Consider the following 17,505-nt stretch of genomic DNA (forward strand, 5'->3'; position numbering starts at 1 on the left):
GGATCTCTCTTCTCCCAGGTCTGCCCTCTGGGGCCAAACAGAATAAGGCTAAATCTTCATTCTTCCACGGCACAGCCAGCCCTTCACTGAAATCCACTTTCCAGGGGCAGCTAGGTGGTGCAATGGATAGAGCACTGGCCCTGGAGTCAGGAGGACCTGAGTTCAAATCCAGCCTCAGACACTTGACACTTACTAGCTGTGTGACCGTGGGCAAATCACTTAACCCCTGACTGCCTCATCAAAAAGAAAAAATCCACTTTCCCACTTTGTGCAGGTTATAAAACTTCAGAATACAAGCAGACAACTCTCCTCCTCAAGCCCAGCACCACAAATAACATGTGATGACTAGATGGCAAAATTCATCTTTTCTTCTGAAAACCCTTAAAATCAGGAAAATATTACTTCTAGGCTTTCTTTTTCTTCACTAATTCTTCCATCCTTCAACATTCTCTCATTGTTTCTAACCCTGAAAGCCAAAATATATATTGCTCTGAAACGTTAGCAACTGGCCATTGAATACACAAAACCTCTTTCTTGAGGTCACCCTGACTCTATAGAAGAGAAGGATGGTGGAGGCCTACAAAGTACGGAAGCAAATTTGGATTAGAACAAGCACCAGGGGTTCTCAGTTTTAATGTGGATCCTCGCTGCCTCATAGCAATAGACAAGGATAAAAACCACAATCTCCAAAATCGTTTTTAATACTTAAAAAACCTAAGTTTTGGCTCCTCTTCTCCAAAAAGAAGCCCATGAAAAGCACCATTCCTTTGTCCTTTGTGGAACTCCCTAAAAAGGTGCTGTAGTGCCTGAGTGAGTTCAACTCAATTTTATTACATCCAAATGTTTTGCCGACTTTAAGTCCAAAGGAAAACATTTGTAAGACCAGAAAAGAAGTAACAAAAACAGAATATTCCTTGGGCTCGAGTGTTATTTCAATAAGGAGAGCTTTTCATCTCTAGAACCAAGCTCGATAAACCATTTAATTATTAGTTCTGTTGGAGGAAAGCAAATGTGGCTGCCAAAGTGCATGGAACTCGTCCGTCAGTACACCAGCATCCATCCAGGGTTTTCAGCATTCAAACAACTTCAAACATGACGTCATCCCCAAGACTGGACCTGGACCAGGGGCGAGATGACCCAAAGGGCACCTACCTTGTGCAAGGGCAGCACGAGGAACGCCCCGCCTCCGCTGGCTTCTACGATGATGGCAACAAATCGGGGGTTGACCGCACAAAAGGAGCTATCCCAGGTGACTCGGGAAACCCGGATGTCATCGTAGCACTGGTCATTTTTCACAGCCTGGCCAAATACGTGCCTGAACTTGCTCTGCCGTACCACTCGCCTCATGGTTTCTGTGGAGGAAGAACAGGGTGTGCATCAGTCAGTCAGCACCCCTGGAGTGCCAGGGAGAGGACAGGAAAGGACAGGGGAAGAGAGGGGGGCAAGGGAAAGGGAAAAGGAGAGGGAGAGCAGAGAAAAGAGAAGGGAGAAGAGAGGAAAGAGGGGAGGGGGAAGAGAGGAAAGAGGGGAAGGGGAAGAGAGGGGGTGGCCCGAATCTCTTACTCCCACAAACTACTCAACTTGCCACCTAAACTTCCTTCAGTAGAATATGCAAAGAATAAGCCAGGGAAAGTCATCTAGAAAGGAGCATTTTCTGTATCAGAATCCAGAAGATTTATCAGCAAAACCACCCTAGAGACCATCAAAGAGAGGAAGGAAACCCAGGGGAACCTGTGAACCAGAAAGTGGTTCACTCCTCTACCACATCCTTTTTGTTTGTTTTTGTTGTTTTTTGTAAGGCAATGGGGTTGGTTACTTGCCCTGGGTCACACAGCCTGTAAGTGTCAAGTGTCTGAGGCCAGATTTGAACTCAGGTCCTTGTGACTCCAGGGCCGGTGCTCTATCCAAGTTTCTGAGCACCTCCTCTATGGGCCTAGCAGTGTGCTCGGAGTGTTGGAGGACAGCGATGAGCATAACACGTGTCCCTGCTCTAAAGAGCTTATGGGCGAGTCAGGAAGACAGAGGAAAGCATGAAAAAACTAAGGGCCCAAAGTCCGGATTCAGGGGCGATGGCAGGTCAAAGACGGGGACAGCTAGGACTGTGTTGGGCAACAGAGGGCCGGAGCTGGACCCTGAATGACTGGATAGAGAAGGGGCTAAATCTTTTGGATTTTACTGCTCTAGCTGCTGGTCAAAACAAGTCATTCCTCCCTTACTGGCTAGGCTAAAATGGAGAGACAGAAAGGCTTACTTAGAAAACAAAATTAAACATTCTTTTAAACTATAAAATTAAAATTCTCAATCTAGTCACTCTCATCCCTCCTTCACACCCAATGAAGGGACAAGGGGAGATATTTAACTGTTGGCAAGAGAAAGCAAAGATGATGGTAAGAGTTTAAAAACACAGTTGGGATCCAGGTTTCTTAAGCAGAAATAGGTCTTTGGATTCTCTTCCTAGATTTTTCAGTAGACTGCCATGAACTCACCCCTAAAGCAGACCAGATACTTCCACCCAAGCCTCACTGTCTCAATTCAGAGTCATGTGCAAAAGCAGGCCCTCTCCAGCTCGGGTGGCATGCAGCTGGGCTGCAGCCACAGATTCATGGGCAGGGAGCCGAACATCTGCTTTTCTCAGTTCACTCGCTGCCAGGATTTTATAGTTGCCTACTGTGATCATAGATTTTAAGTACTTGGTAGAGGTGACAGAGAAGTTAGGTGGCGCTGTAGTGGATAGAGCTCTGAGCCTGGAGTCAGGAAGGCTCAACTTCCTGGGTTCAAATCTGACCTCATACCCTTATTAGCTGTGTGACCCTGGACAAGTCACTTTACCCTGTTTGTCTCAGTTTCCTCATCTGTAAAACAAGTTGGAGGAGGAAATGGCAAACCACTCCAGTATCTCCGCCAAGAAAACTCCAAATGGGGTCACAAAGAGTTGGACACAACTGAAAACAATGAAAAGATGATAAATTGTCAATTGTAGGCTTAAATATGGCTAGAAATTACTTCTAATAAAAAACAGTGCTGAACAGTTAAATGAGTGAAATAGACCGGCCAAAGTTTGCACAGATCCACACACTCGAACTGCAAGTGGTGCAGGGCAAGAATCGGTTCCAAGCTGCTGAGGGGCCTCCCATGAGGGGCAGGCATGCTCCTGGAGCACGGAAGGAGTGATGTCTTTGGTCCTTTCCAACTTCCACATTCTATGACCTATATAGACAGATGCAGTTTCTAAACTACAGAAAGCCTTCCCAAAAGAGCTAACTAACAAAGAGGTGTGGTCTTAAAGACTTTAAGTAGAGCTGGGGTTCTCTGGCCATCAGTCCCTTCACTAATCAGATGAGTGCTGGATGACCATTATTAGCTTTTGTCAGCTTTCACTGACATTCTGTTGAATTTGCTATTTCATAGTGGTTACACTGACCAAAGAGGCCCTCTCCCACCACACAAGGTACAAATGTCGGCTGACACAATGACAAGTCAGAAATGACAGGCCCTCTCCCAGGACAAACACAGCAAACACATGGGCCAGTTTCCAGGTATCCATGAGCACTACATCTCAGTGTTCAAAGGACCCTGTGGTCTCCCGAGGATTCAGTGTAGTCCGTAATTAGGGGCACAATGAGGTGGCTTGGGCCACAAAAGAACTACCAGAGAATGACAATCACTGAAAGGGAGCACCAGGGGAAATCCCGGAGGAGAAATGGTCCATGCTGAGGGTGAATATGGGCCCTGGGAAGCCCCACTCCCCAATTAAATCACACTCACCTTGATGAGTGTTCTAATAAACCTTGTCTTTGGCTGAAAAAAGACGGGTCGAATTCTTTTGAGACAGGACCTGCATTGCTATTTCAGGGTCCCAGCACCCCTAAACCTCAACAATGGGTCAGCAGCATTGTATCCACACAGGAAAGGCAGGCAGACTGGAGCATAACGATTCCTTCAGCAAGCTTGGGACCACCTCACCTTTGGAGCAACTGGGCATTAAAGGAGTACTTTTTAAAATTTTTAAGGCAAAGAGAACTATCCCAAATTGGAAAAGCAATAGGGGCATGCATGCAGAGAATGGGAATATTCCCCACTCCCTTTCCTAGGAAGCTGTCCCCATCTGCCAGTTCATATTGGAGCTTCCCCCTTTTTAAAAACATCTAGTCAGAAATTTTTAGCTGCAAGGACTGATTACCAGGAGACTTCCAAAAGAGTCCAGTTAAACTCCCCCTAAACCAGCAGGGTCATGCAATGAACTACGCAAACCTGTTTCCCCAAACTTAAACCCTAATTTTTAAAGAAAGTACTACAAATAGGAAACAAAACATTCTGAATACAGAAAGCTGGCAGATCTGGGGATGTGACAGAACCATTTCACCCACATGAGCTAATGTTCTGGGTAATTACAATAGCACTCTCCATTTGCAATTTTCCAGGCACTGCCCCAAACTTGAAATTGTCCAACTCATTCTTTCTATGTCTTTCTATTCAATTTCTATTTTCTTTTTAGAAAAGAGACTGAAAAAAGGTCACCCTCATTTTTACCAATTAATTAAAATTAAGAATCCTAATTCAATCTAAAGAATGGTACACAAAGTACATACTGGGGTCGCCTACCCCCACTTACTGTTCTCTATAGGAATCTTGTACATTAAACACCAGCTGGAGAGATTTACTGGCACCAATTTCCATATCAAAGAGAATGACACTACTTTGGATCAAGGCCATCTTGCTTTGGCTCTTCTCCAGGAAAAAAGAAAAAAACAAAAAGATAAGCAAGTTGTAATAAGGCCACTAATGAAAGGTCATTAATATGGTGGTCAAGATAACTCATACAAAACTGTTTGCTTTTTCAAGAGAAGTTTTATCATTTAAGGTGATACTGGAAGCCAAGAAAGAGATTAGTCCTGAGTACCCAGGAATTACCAATTTCAAATCAGCAGATAATCTGTCCTTATTTTGCAGTCAGATAAATATTTTTTAATCTACAAGTTTATTACTACTAGTCTCCTTAGAGATTAGGAATTATGTGTACAAACTGAGAAGGACTAAACATTTTTGATACAATAGGGGCCACTGTGTCCAGATAACAAAGGACTCTACCTTCATATACTAACACAAACTGCTTTTTATGTGATTGAAGGTCTTCTCCCAATAGCAATTTCTTTTAGCAAGTGTCTCAAGACAGATCTTTTTCAATTCAGGGACACTTGGCAGTGTCCATGCATTTCAGGAGATCCAAGAAAGATAGTGCCCAAGTACACAGATCCTGGAACCTTAGAGATTAGCACTGTCCAACTCACTCCTCAGAGGCCAACAAGAGGGAAGTTGACTTATCCAAGGTCACAAGGTTGGTGCCCAGCAGAGCTGCTACTGGGTTATCTGCACCTCCTTACCCAGCCCAAACCAAGTTAGACACTGAGCCCTTACTTCTTACACACTGGGGTCCATAAACTCGGCTTGTTTGTTTAAATACCTTGATAACTAACTACATTACAATATACTCAGTTTCCTTCATAAATCCCATATACTTCATTCAGTGCACTGACAGCCAGAGGTATTCAGGACACAGAAAAAAAGGTTAAGAACAACTATTTTAGGAGAACAAATGTGGGCAAGGCAGGGGCTTGTCTTCGTTTAAATGGCAACAAAGAAACTGAAAACACCTGGAGAGAAATGTCTGCGTATCTAACTTCCTTCTCTACTTACATCAAGGATCAGAAAAATCGCCACAGTTTTGCCGATTTTTCTGTAACAAAGTTCTATCCATCTAAAGATTCAAACAGATGTACCTCTGGGGCTTCGAGAACTTGCAGTCTGTTTATGCCAGAGGAAATGCATCCTGCTACGAACACATACAGGAAAACCCCTCCGCTAATGGCAAAATCCTGCTTGGCATATATGTGATTATTCCAAGGGTCCAATTATTCAGAAGCACGTAGCAGCAGGCTAAAAGGAGTGACCAGCCAATCACATTAGGTAGACCCCAAATCACCTAAAGAGGAAAAAATGTATATTCCCTTCTTAAAAGACAAGCAAGATTTGATCATTCGATTATAAACCACTTTAAAAATCAAGGCTTATTTTTGTACACCCAGAGAAAGTGTGTACAAACACTGATCTCACTAAACTGAAAAACTGATCTGAAGATATAGTATAGAAGCAAATAACATGATGATAACGGTATATTTTTTTAATATTTTTTAAGCATTTTCCCACAGAGAGCAAAGGACTGGAAGCCAATAAGACCCAGGTCTGAACTCTACCTCAGACACCTACTTCCAGCGCTGTGTGGCCCTGGGCAAATACCTCCTTTAACTTCTCCCAGGCTCAGTTTCCTCATTGTAAAATGAGGATAGTAATGGCACTGACTTCTCTAGGGTCTATGAGATTCAAGTGAGTTAATGTATGTAAAATGCTTTGCAAACTTCAATTCTAAGTAAATATGAAATAGTTATTATTCCATTATCACATCTGAGCTTGGGAACCCTGTCAGGTAGTCAACGTCCTGATGCCCATTATTCAAATAAAGAAACTACAACACAGAAGTGCAGTGAAACCCAAGAGTTCTTGGCATCAACGAGCAGAACCACAGCCAATATGTGGAAGTTCCAAGGAGGCAGATTTTGGCTCAACAAGGAATCACACTGAATCCCAGAATGTCAGATTTGCAAGACCGCGGAGCCCTCAGTGTAACCCGTAGCTCAAAAAGAAATCTAATGACAACATCCTGAGAAGAGGCTCCTCTAGACACTGTGAAAAATAAGGGAATGGGCACCCCCTCCTTCCACAGGCAGCCCATTTCACCTGCCCCCAGCTCTAAATTGTCAGAAGGTCCTTCTTGACCCTTAGCCTAAGGTGATCGTTTTGTGACTTGTAGCCACTGTTTATCTGTTTACACAAGCCCCCCAAGTAAGTGAACTCATCAAGGATAAAGCTCGTCTTGCAGCATCCAATCAGCCTCATCTGTGCCCTCTGCCTCTCGGCCTTAGAGGATGGAGTCAGGTACTCCTCAGGAGAGATTTCTCAGACATTTAGTCATTTTGGATTTATTTGAGGTCTCTTCCCCCACTTCCCTTCCGGTTTTCTTTTGTGTGTTGTTTAGTCTTTCCTGACTGTAAGCTCCCAGAGGGAGAGGCTGTCTTTCCTTTCCTTATTTGTATGCCCGATGCTTAGTTAAGTGCTAGGCACAAAGTAGGCATTTATAAGTTTATTGATTCATCCTACTCTCTGAGGCAAAGCAAGTCAACAACTACTCTTATTGGGCACCTCTGGTGTACAAATATGAAAAAGACACTCCCAGCCCTCAGGGGGGAGAAACAAGAGCCAGGAAAATGTGGAGATAATCAACAGAAAGAAGGTCCGGCATTCAGCAGACCTAAGAAACAGAAAAAAATCTAATCCTTTGCCCATCTAACAGTCCTTCAAATATTTAAAGATCACCTTCCTCCAGTCTTCTCTAAAGAGCTCAGGGCATTCAGCAGATCCCCATTCAGCACAGACTTGAGGTGCTTCATTCAGCAAGCTCTTGAACTCTATGCATGGGCAGTAGGGAGCTGAAGACAAAACCCCAAGCCCTGCCCTCAAGGAGCTTCTGGGGTGACCTTCTCTGCCCTCCCCCAAGATCACTTTTCCTAAACTGTGGTGCTCCAGAAAGCTTCTATCAGTCAGAGCAGTACAACAACGGAGGGAGGGAAGGACAGACCACCTGGTAGCTAGAGCTGTAGAAGCAGGCAGAATGACTCACTACTTATCCCAGGGGATAGAAACAGGATTAAACGAGGAGGTTGGGCTAGAAGGCCTGCCAACATCTCAGAAAGCTTGGAAGGCAAATCTCCTAAAGCCAGTCAGAAATGTAAGTTCATTAAACGTAAACAACAAAGTCAAAGAAACATTTATTTATTTATTTACAAAGGCGGAATTTTAAATATGTTAAGACTAAATACATTAAGACTTATTCAGGGTGGCTGGGTGTGCTGGTACAGAACAGTAATCCCCTACACCAGGGAGGCTGAGGAGTTGGGGTGAGGGTGAGGGTGGGAGTGGGAGAGGGGGTGCCTGCCTGGGAGGGGTGAACCTGCCCCCAGGTCAGAAATAGCTTTTCAAGTCAAGCAGCCTAAGTGGACAGCATTTCAGAAGACCCAAACTTAGAAAAGAAAAAAATTATATAGAATGATAAATTGTTTTTAAAAAAAATTTTACTGATTCTTAAAAAAAAAAAATCATCATTGTTTCTTCCCAATGACCTTCGCCAGAACCCTACCTAGTAATAAAGTCTCTATAGTCCAGCAAATCAATGCATCTCCTATGTCTAAAATGGGATTCCTCCTTCAGAACCTATGGAGAGAGGCCCAGATGCAGGTTTCTCCCATCAGTCCTCTGAAGTCACAAGGGATCAATCATGGCACTCATTGGAGTTTTGAAATCTTTCAATGTTATTCTCCTTTATGTATTCATGGCCATCAGGGTTCTTAAAAAAACGGGTGTCCCTGAGCTTATCTTAAAAATAATTTGGTAACTATTTCCAGTTAAATTGATTTTTTTTAAATAATGTGCATTTAAAAACCTGAGTCAACAGCCTCCTAGTGGGGTCCATAATACATAAAAGGGTAATTTGGGAAATAATGTAGAAGTTGGGCTTCCAGGGCAGAACCCAGGAATTCTGGGGAGGACTTCCAAGATCTTGCAGATAGTCCCTCAAACAATTAGAAAGTGCCCTTAAGACAGAGCCCTGGAGGCTCAACCAGGTGCAACCCCTCCCGGTCAAGGACAAGCAAAGGCTTTTCTCCACTGCGCTTGCTTAATGAGATAGCCGCCATTTCTGAACATGGGAGGTATGATCTGGAAGGGTTAAACGTGACAAGGAGTAACATGGAGGAACATGGGATGGACAGTTCAGGAAGAGTGCAATCCAAATGAGCTGGTCCCATCCCAACTCAAACGGGAGGAGTATGGATTTTACTAACCATTTAAAAGTTGACTCTACAGGTAAAGGGTGCACACATGCCACCAGGGTGTGGTGTGCCGTGAGAAGCGTAACAAAGGCTTTCCTTCACACACTCCTGTACTAGATTTTTGTATCAAATTTTTCTAACAGGTAAGAACCCTCAGTGTAGACTGTTGCCTTCGTTCTACTTACTTTAAACTGCATCAGTTCACCAAGTGCTCCCAAGGTACTTTGAACCTCTTCTAGTCTTCATTTTATGTATACATTACATCACATTCATTTACCAGTTTGTCTGGTCATTCCCCAAAGAGTGGGCACCTGCTTTGCCACTGGCATTCTCCTATATCCAAGACCTTCCCTTCTGCCCTCTGGCTGCTCCACAAGAAGGAGGTCTTGCCAAGTAGTGGTACCATGGTACCGCTGGGTTAACATACACAGTGTAGCCATTATTTTCTTATATTCTAAAACAAAAAAACTTTCCATTATCACTCAAACAAACATGGAAATGTTCTGCTTGGGATCACAGATTCAATGCTGGGAGTAGCCTTAAAAAGACCCTTCTAATCCAGGTGTTTTATTCTACAAGTAAAGCAACTGAGGATCAGTGAGGGTGAATGACTTGCCTGACGGACACAGGTACTGAAAAAGCTGAGTCAGGATTTATATCCGAGTCCAAATCTGGCAAACGTGTCTATAAGCAAAAATTATACCCCACTGAAAGTACCAAGGCAGTCAATACTCAGATAAATGGGACCTCTTCAATGTGTACGGTTCATTCCACAATTCGAATTGCAGCCTGCCCCTCCTGGGCATCGCTATGCCTCCAGGTACCTCTACCGTGCACAGGGGCCACCTCTCTTTCTCCTGACATGACAGAATACCAGTGGAGCACAAGGATCATCCACTCATCACGTGACCCCCCCTTCTTCTTTTTCAATCATAATACCAGACAAAAATTAAACATAAAAGTGAAAAATTTTACATGTCAGATCTACCCATAAGGAAAGAGTTTATGACCAAACAATAGACAGACTCACAGGAAGTATAATGGATAATTGTGATTATATGAAATTTTTTTTCAGGTTTTTCACAAACAAAACAAATGCAGCTAAAAGCAGAAAGCAAGAAAGTAGGAAAGAATTTTTACAGCGAGTTTCTCTGATAAAGTCCTCATTTATCAAATATATAGGGATCTGAGTCAAATTTATAAAATAAGAGCCATTCCCCAATTAATAAATGGCAAAGGACGTAAATAAGCAGCTTTCAGAAGAAATCAAAGCTATGTATACTCATGTTAAAAAATGCTTTAAATCACTACTGATTACAAAAATGAAAATTAAAATAACACTGAGGTACCACCACACACCCATCAGATTAGCTAACTCATTACGAAAGGAAAATGACAGATGCTGAGGGGAACACTAATGCACTATTGGTGGAGTTGTGAACTAGTCCAACCATTCTGGAGAATAATTTGGCGTTACATCCAAAAGGTTATAAAACTGTGAATACCCTTTGACCCAGAAACAACATTACTATGTTTGTATCCCTAAGAGGTCAAAAAAAAAAAAAAAAGGAAAAAGACATGGACAAAAAATATTTATAGCAGCTTTTTTCGTGGTAGCAAAGAACTAAAAATTGAGGAGGAGCTCATCATCAACTGAAGAATGGTTGAACAAGGTGATTGTGATAGAACACTACTGTGCTATAAGAAATGATGGGCAGGATGGTTTAAAAAAAAAAAACCTATTAAAGACCTATGAGTTGATGCAAAGTGAAGTGAGGAGAACCAGGAGGTCACTATACACAGTAACAGCAATACTGTCATGATGATCAACTATGAAAGGCTTAGCTATTCTGATCAAGACAACGATCAAAGGCAATTCCAAAAGACCCACGATGAAAAACGCTACCCCACCTCCAGAGGACTGATGAACTCTGAACGCAAACTGAAAGATAATTTTTTCTTTTCTTGCCTTTTTTTTTTTCACAACACAGGTAATATGGAAGTATGTTGTCCATGATTTCACATGTATAATCGATATTGTCATATTGCTTGCCTTTTCAATGGCTGGGACCTGACAGGAGGGAGAGAATTTGGTACTTAAAAAAAAAAGGAATATTTAAAATACTTTAAAAAAAACAGCAGAAAAGAACAACATCAAGTATACCAAGAGATTTTAAAAAATCTCTTTAAAGTCCTTCGGGGATGTCTTCTCCACACACAAGCACTTCATGTCAAATTTGAGGGCTTCAATCTAACCACATATGGGGGGCATTTCCAGTTTGTCATCTGGTAGCTGAAGAGAAAGATAAGAAGGCACAACCTATAGTATTTCATAAAAACCACAAGGCAGGGAGCACCTCCTTGGGAATTCTAATGACTGACAGAGCACAGGAGCACCAGAAGGAAAGTGCTCCTTTGCTCCTTTGCTCCTCTGCAAGTGCTATCACAGAATCACAGAGAGAGCTAGAAAGGGAAGGGAAGCCAAGAAGGAAAGGAAGGGCCAGAGAGTGGAGGCAGGGCTGGGCTCTGAACACAGGTCCTTTGACATCAAAGGCTTTCATAAAGAATATGTTGGCATATTCTTCAATAATGAGAATGGACCCAAAACTGACCATGAAGGAGAGAGGAGAGGCTAACCCCAGGCTGCATTACTACTACTGCTTCAGCTTTCTACTGAAATAAACCACTTCACTATAGTAAAGTATCAAACCTATGCATCTAAGTAGCAAACACTCACCACAAAAGTTGTCACCCAGTATTCCAATGGAACTCTGAGGTGCCTCAATATCTCCGTGCTCCTGCGGATCTGTAACCTCACAGAGATGGGTACTCTGCCAACAAAACAGATCTTGACGCATCCATGATTATCCATCCCATGTATCCACCCCCAGAAGTTCCTGGCATTGAAACGTCGGTGCAGCATCTTCTCCAACAGTCTGCCCATTGTTTATTCACCACACTATTCCATATGACTACTCAAGCTTCTTTTTTGATCAGACCTCTGTTTATATAAAGGATTCCTTTAGACCACTTCTCCTTCCTAAGGCCTTGTGTTTCTGGTGCTACAGCTGGTTCCCATCCATCATAAGCCTCTCTACTGCCCTTTGGGTGATGTTCAACTTCAAAGCACCGGGGACTGTGGTGTTCCATGAACACCACAGCCGCACATCCTCACCAAAAGGATACGGGCATTCAAAAGACAGTCCTTTGCATCAAGGAAAAGCTTGGGATCATTCAAAGAACTTTACAATTTTCCAAAGGCAATCCAACCTGCTCCCTCCTGTTGAATTCTGGACCCAATTCACTGTCCAGATGCAATTTCTGATTAAGATACAGGCTCCCCAAGCTGTTCATTCACTTGTATATAGTCCGGACCAGATGAATTCTTCATCCACTTAGTTTTTCCTATGTAAAGTTGGGCCAGATTCTTAGAATACTTGAAATATTTGAGACTTTACAGGTACCAAATAAAAACTGGAAAATAAAACATCAACACATACTCAGGCTCCTAGAGGACACAATGTCAGATCTAGAGAAAGTAAAGGGCAGTCTTTCATTATACAAGTGAGGAAACTGAGGCCCAGGACAGGCATGGGGAGAATCTACCCAGGTTCACACAGCTACGGTTAAACAGAAAACTTAAGTAAGGCAAAATAATACACAAAGAAATCATAACAGAAATGATGTCATTACTCTATTATAAAATAAATATTCACTGACCAAATTGATTTTTTAAAGATCAGGCTACTATAACTTTTTAAATGGCTGCTAACAAGTCGAAACAAATATGATATGAATGCTAAAACACCACAGACCAAGAGATCCCAAAGATAAAAGGGTCACATCGTAAAATCACTTAACTCTTTCACACAGTTTAAAACAAACTAGGGAGGGGGAAAAGTGGCATCCTGCAAAAAGAAGTCCTGAGTTCTGGGGCCAAATGAGTTGCCACCAAGTCATAAGACTACAGACAAATCACAGAATCATAGACTTCAAGCTGAAATAAGCTTCTGAGCTCCTCTGGGAGGCTACCATCATTTTACAATTGAGGAAACTGAGACCCAGAGAGGTGAACTGACTTACTCAACGTCAAGGTTTGAACCCAGGTCCTCTGCCTCCAAATCCAGATCTCTTTCTGCTGTTGGCAAATATTACCTCTCTGGGATTCAATTTTCTCATCTTTTAAATGAGGAGATTAGATCACCAATCAGTAAGTATTTATTAAACTTCTACTATGTGCCAGGCTGTTAGTCACTGGGCATACAAAGACAAAAATAATTTTAAAGAGTCCCTACCCCTCAAGAAGCCTGAATACTTTCCAGGGGAAACAACATAAGTGCGCACAAAATTTCTAAGGCCCTTTCCAACTCTTCAGTTCCTCAATTCGATGACCCCACACTGAGACAAAAGCTTTATAAGGAATGACATAAGCACATGATGAGTACAGTGAAGCATGGGAAAACTTAAATGATCTGATGTAAAATGAAATATGTGGAACCAAGGTAAAAATATACACAATGACAATGAAGTAAATGGAAAAAAAAACCTAGCAGGACAAACCATATGCTGCAAAATTCTCATGACCAAACTTGGCCCCAAAGCAAAGATGAGAAGGTATCTCCCCTCACTTGTGCACAGAGGCAGGGGATTATAGCTAAAGAAGAACCCCACATTTGATCACAGCAAGACACTGGGGAGATGTGGCTCCATTTTTTTCTGGAATGTTTTTCTCTTCTTTGCTGTGAGAGAGAAAGCGAGGATGAAATGGAGAAGACAGAAAAACAAGAAATAAAAAAAAAAGAATGGCATCACAGAAATTCTATCTATGATTGTAATTATCTTCTTATGCAAAATGCAAATTTCCACACATCCAAAATGGGGGTTGGCACAAAACACATAAATGTTTGTTGACACTTAAATATAACAAATATTTATACTAAAGACATATTTCAATGTGGTATATATTCGTGCTGATATACACATTGACAATACAAATGGCAGAAAACATGAAGGATTTTTTTGGGGAGAGTGGGGGGAGATAATTTGAAAGAAGGAAGCACTTTTATATTCCATCAAGTTATCTGGCATACAGGATGACCCTAATAAATGATAAATTCAATAGAACATCTCCAACTTATCAGTTACAAAGAGGCCTCCAATTCACCGCCCAACTTCTCTGACTTCTGCAGTGAAGGAGCTCCTTTAAGAATACTCAGGAGAGAAAACTGATCCAGATGGCTACAGGGAAAATTACCAACATTGCCAAACCATAGGAAAAGGCCTGTGCCCTCTTTTGACAGTACTGCCTCTCACGAGGACCCCTGCTCAAAGCCTGTACTCTTGATTACACTTTAGGAAAAAAAAAAAAGGGCCCCTCAGAGCTCATTATTCCCCAAAGAATTCTCACAACAAATGTAGACCTTTCAAAGTCATGAACAACTCAACAATCTCATTAAACTCATCCCACCACTGGTCGAGAGACACAAACCCTCTTTCTATACCAATGACCTACTTTCCTTATCAACAATTCACTGAAGATTACAGTGTATAACGGGACTAGAACTTACAGTTCTCAGCACTGTTTGTTTGCCTGGCTCAAAGACAGCTTTTTCTTCCTGAATAAGAGTATAATGATTCTTGGCTAGTCTTTTTTCTACCGTGGAATGAAGTCACTAGGACATTCAGTCAATGTTCTGTAGCTTCCCATCTAGGAATAAGGAGGGTTCAGGGAAAGCTGAGCCAAAAGTATAAAAATAAATTTCAAACACACACAAAAAAAAGAGCTTTTACGGACTTTATTAATTATCATATCACATGCTCTTGAGCAAGTCACAGAATTAGAGTCTTCCTTCCTTAGGTCTTATCTGACTCTCCAACCTGCTGCTCCCTTGGAATCAACATCCAGACGCTTCATTTACTTTAGACCGGAGGGATCCAAGGTAAAGCGCTTCACCTACATTTGCAGTTACGAAGCCAAGGGCAGAGAGCTAGGATTCCATCTCAAGTTTGGGGACTTCAAGCCAAGACCTTCCCACCTCTCCACTTATAGATGCTCTTTCTTGGTCCCCGCCCCCACTTCTGCCTCTAGTCATATCTAGAAAAAATGCTCCCAATTGTGGAAGCGTTTTTGAAACTTAATGAGAGCAAATCCAAATAAACCACTAAATTTAGCTGGCCCCAGACCACAAGCCGAGATCATCTCATCCCATCCCTTCCAGGAGTCCACCAAGGCCAGCTGGTTATTCCTTCCCAGGATCGAGCATTCATATGTGCCAGGCCCGGAGGCAAGCAATGGAGATAAACAAAAGAGAAACAGTATCTACCCTCAAGGGGCTTATTCTCAACAAGGGAGGCAACAATAGGGACACACAGTAGGTGCTTAATGAATGTTTACATACTGACAAAAGAGCAGGAAGGGATGAGTGAATTCCAGTCCCATGAGCGGTTGTGGAAGTGTAGTGCCTGTGTGTGGGGACCATCGTGCAGCAGGCCAGTATGAGGCAGGGATCATGGAAGAGTAACTGGTGAGAAGAGCCTGGTGAGGGCAAAGGAGTCCAGGTAGTGAAGAGTTCTAAATGCCGGGAGTTTACATTTGATCCTGAAGCCAAAAAGAGGCCACTGCAGTTTGCTGAGGGGGGAAACGAGATCAGAGCTGCGAGAAAAGGATGGATGGATTGAAGGAAAGAGGCCTGAAGCAGGGTCATTGCTGTCGTCTGGTGTCCGACTCCTGGTGACTCCTTTGGCGTTTTCGTGGCAAAGAGACTAGAGTCATTTGCCATTTCCTTCTCCGGCTCATTTTAGAGATGAGAAAACTGAAGTAAACGGGGTGAAGTGACTTGCCCAAGGTCACACAACTAGTACATGTCTGAGGCCAGATTTGAACTCAGGAAGATGAGTCTTCCTGACTCCAGGCCTGGCACTCTGTGCACTGCCCCACCGAGCAGCACAGGGAAGGAGGTCTGATCAAATAGGAGGTGAAAGCAATAGACTGAATAAAAGGGCAAGAGGACCAGAGGGCTTGAACTTCTGATTCTGGGCTCAGTACTTAAATCACTACTTCTACTGTTCCTGGAAAGGGCAGGTCAACTGACTGACTGCCAGAAGGATCAACTCATCATCCCTGTGACCATGACTCACCAAACGGTCCCTTCCCTTTCTATACTCCTATATCTATGTATGTACATATAGAATGTAAATTGGGGGGTGCGAGGAAGGAGAGGAGTGAGAAGGAAGACGAAGAATAAAACATTAATAAAATAACAATAAAACAATAAATAAATCAATAAAACATTTTTAAATACATTGAGAAGAAAAGAAAAAGAAGACAGACAAGCTGGAGTGTTGATACTACCAATATATAATACTTTATACAACATAATATACAATATAGCCTTTATAATATACTTTATAATACTCCATATATACTTTATATAATATAATATGTACTTTACAAAAAAACAAGCTGTACACTGGGTGTCCCAAGAAGTCCGATTCCTGTTTTCTGGTCCTTGTACATGAAAATGTCCATGTTTGTTCATGTTGATCAAGTTAAGAAGAACAAAAGAGAAGTGGTTTTAAATGCATGCTTCCCGTGAGCAGGCACCGGCTAACTTCTGTCTTGGTATTTCTAGCCCCCGCAGTGCCCGGCACACGTGAAAGCCCTTAAGAGAGGCTCATTCCTTCTTCACTCTCTTTACTCCTGCACCAAGGCCCTCCCTTCTCTAGCTTCCTTGTCTCCCTGGAAGACTTCATGCACTCCCATGGCTTCAATCATCATTTCTATGAGGATTCCTTCACTTGTTCGCTCCAGCCCAACATCATCCACAGCCTGCTTGGTATCAGCCCTCAGGTATCCAGGGCAAGAGGTCACAAGTCCAAAGCTGAAACCCTCATTTCTGCTTCCAAAACCTTCTCCTCCCAACTTCCACATCTCTTTGATAGGGCCACCAGCTCCCTAAGCTGAAGACCTGACTCCTCCTGTTTCCTCACCTTCCCCATCCTGTCAATTCTACTTCCAGAATCATCTCTCGGGCATCACACGAAGGCAAGACTGTGTGGCATAATACACAAGAGGACCCAAGTTCAAATTCTGCCCCAGGCACTTTGGGTCAAGCCCCTCCCTTTTCTGGGTCTCAGTTTCCTCTTCAATAAAATGAAGGGATTGGACTGGCTCTGCATCACTTCTAGATCCCACTTACCTCAGCTCCAAACATGGGTCTGCACATGGGCACGATGACAGGTGCTTCTGCTTATCTGTCTGGTTTTCTTTGTTACAAGCAAGGTTGAATTCAGAGTGGTGGCAGGTATCCAGAAACGGCTACCTCAAAGACCCTGGGCATTGACAGAATTCTAACAGGAAATAAGGACTACATCAAACAGACGGCCTCGGGCTTTGGAGAGCATGGAACGGATGAGGCAGCCCTCTCCTTCCTATTCCACGATGGGCCTGCACAGCTCACTCCCCAACGCCAAGGTCTGTCCCAGATTGGGGTCTTGATGGAGCGGATGTTTACGGACACTCCGTTCACCTTCTATCACAGTCTGAACAAAAGCCTGCTCCCCACAA

The 17,505-nt window shown here is 42.8% G+C and overlaps 1 protein-coding gene across 1 annotated transcript in view; it reads right to left on the reverse strand.

The window, feature by feature from the left end:
* The window catches only part of CORO1C (coronin 1C), an 88,733-nt gene that overhangs the window by 50,133 nt on the left and 21,095 nt on the right, over positions 1 to 17,505 (reverse strand). The window contains exon 2 of the mRNA XM_027864347.1: positions 1,153 to 1,352. Coding sequence (XP_027720148.1) covers positions 1,153 to 1,347 — 195 coding nt within the window. The 5' untranslated portion in view covers positions 1,348 to 1,352. The remainder of the gene's footprint in view (positions 1 to 1,152; positions 1,353 to 17,505) is intronic.

The sequence above is a fragment of the Vombatus ursinus genome, unplaced genomic scaffold, assembly GCF_900497805.2.
Source record: "Vombatus ursinus unplaced genomic scaffold, bare-nosed wombat genome assembly UNPS02001287.1, whole genome shotgun sequence".
NCBI classification, from domain to species: Eukaryota; Metazoa; Chordata; class Mammalia; order Diprotodontia; family Vombatidae; genus Vombatus; species Vombatus ursinus.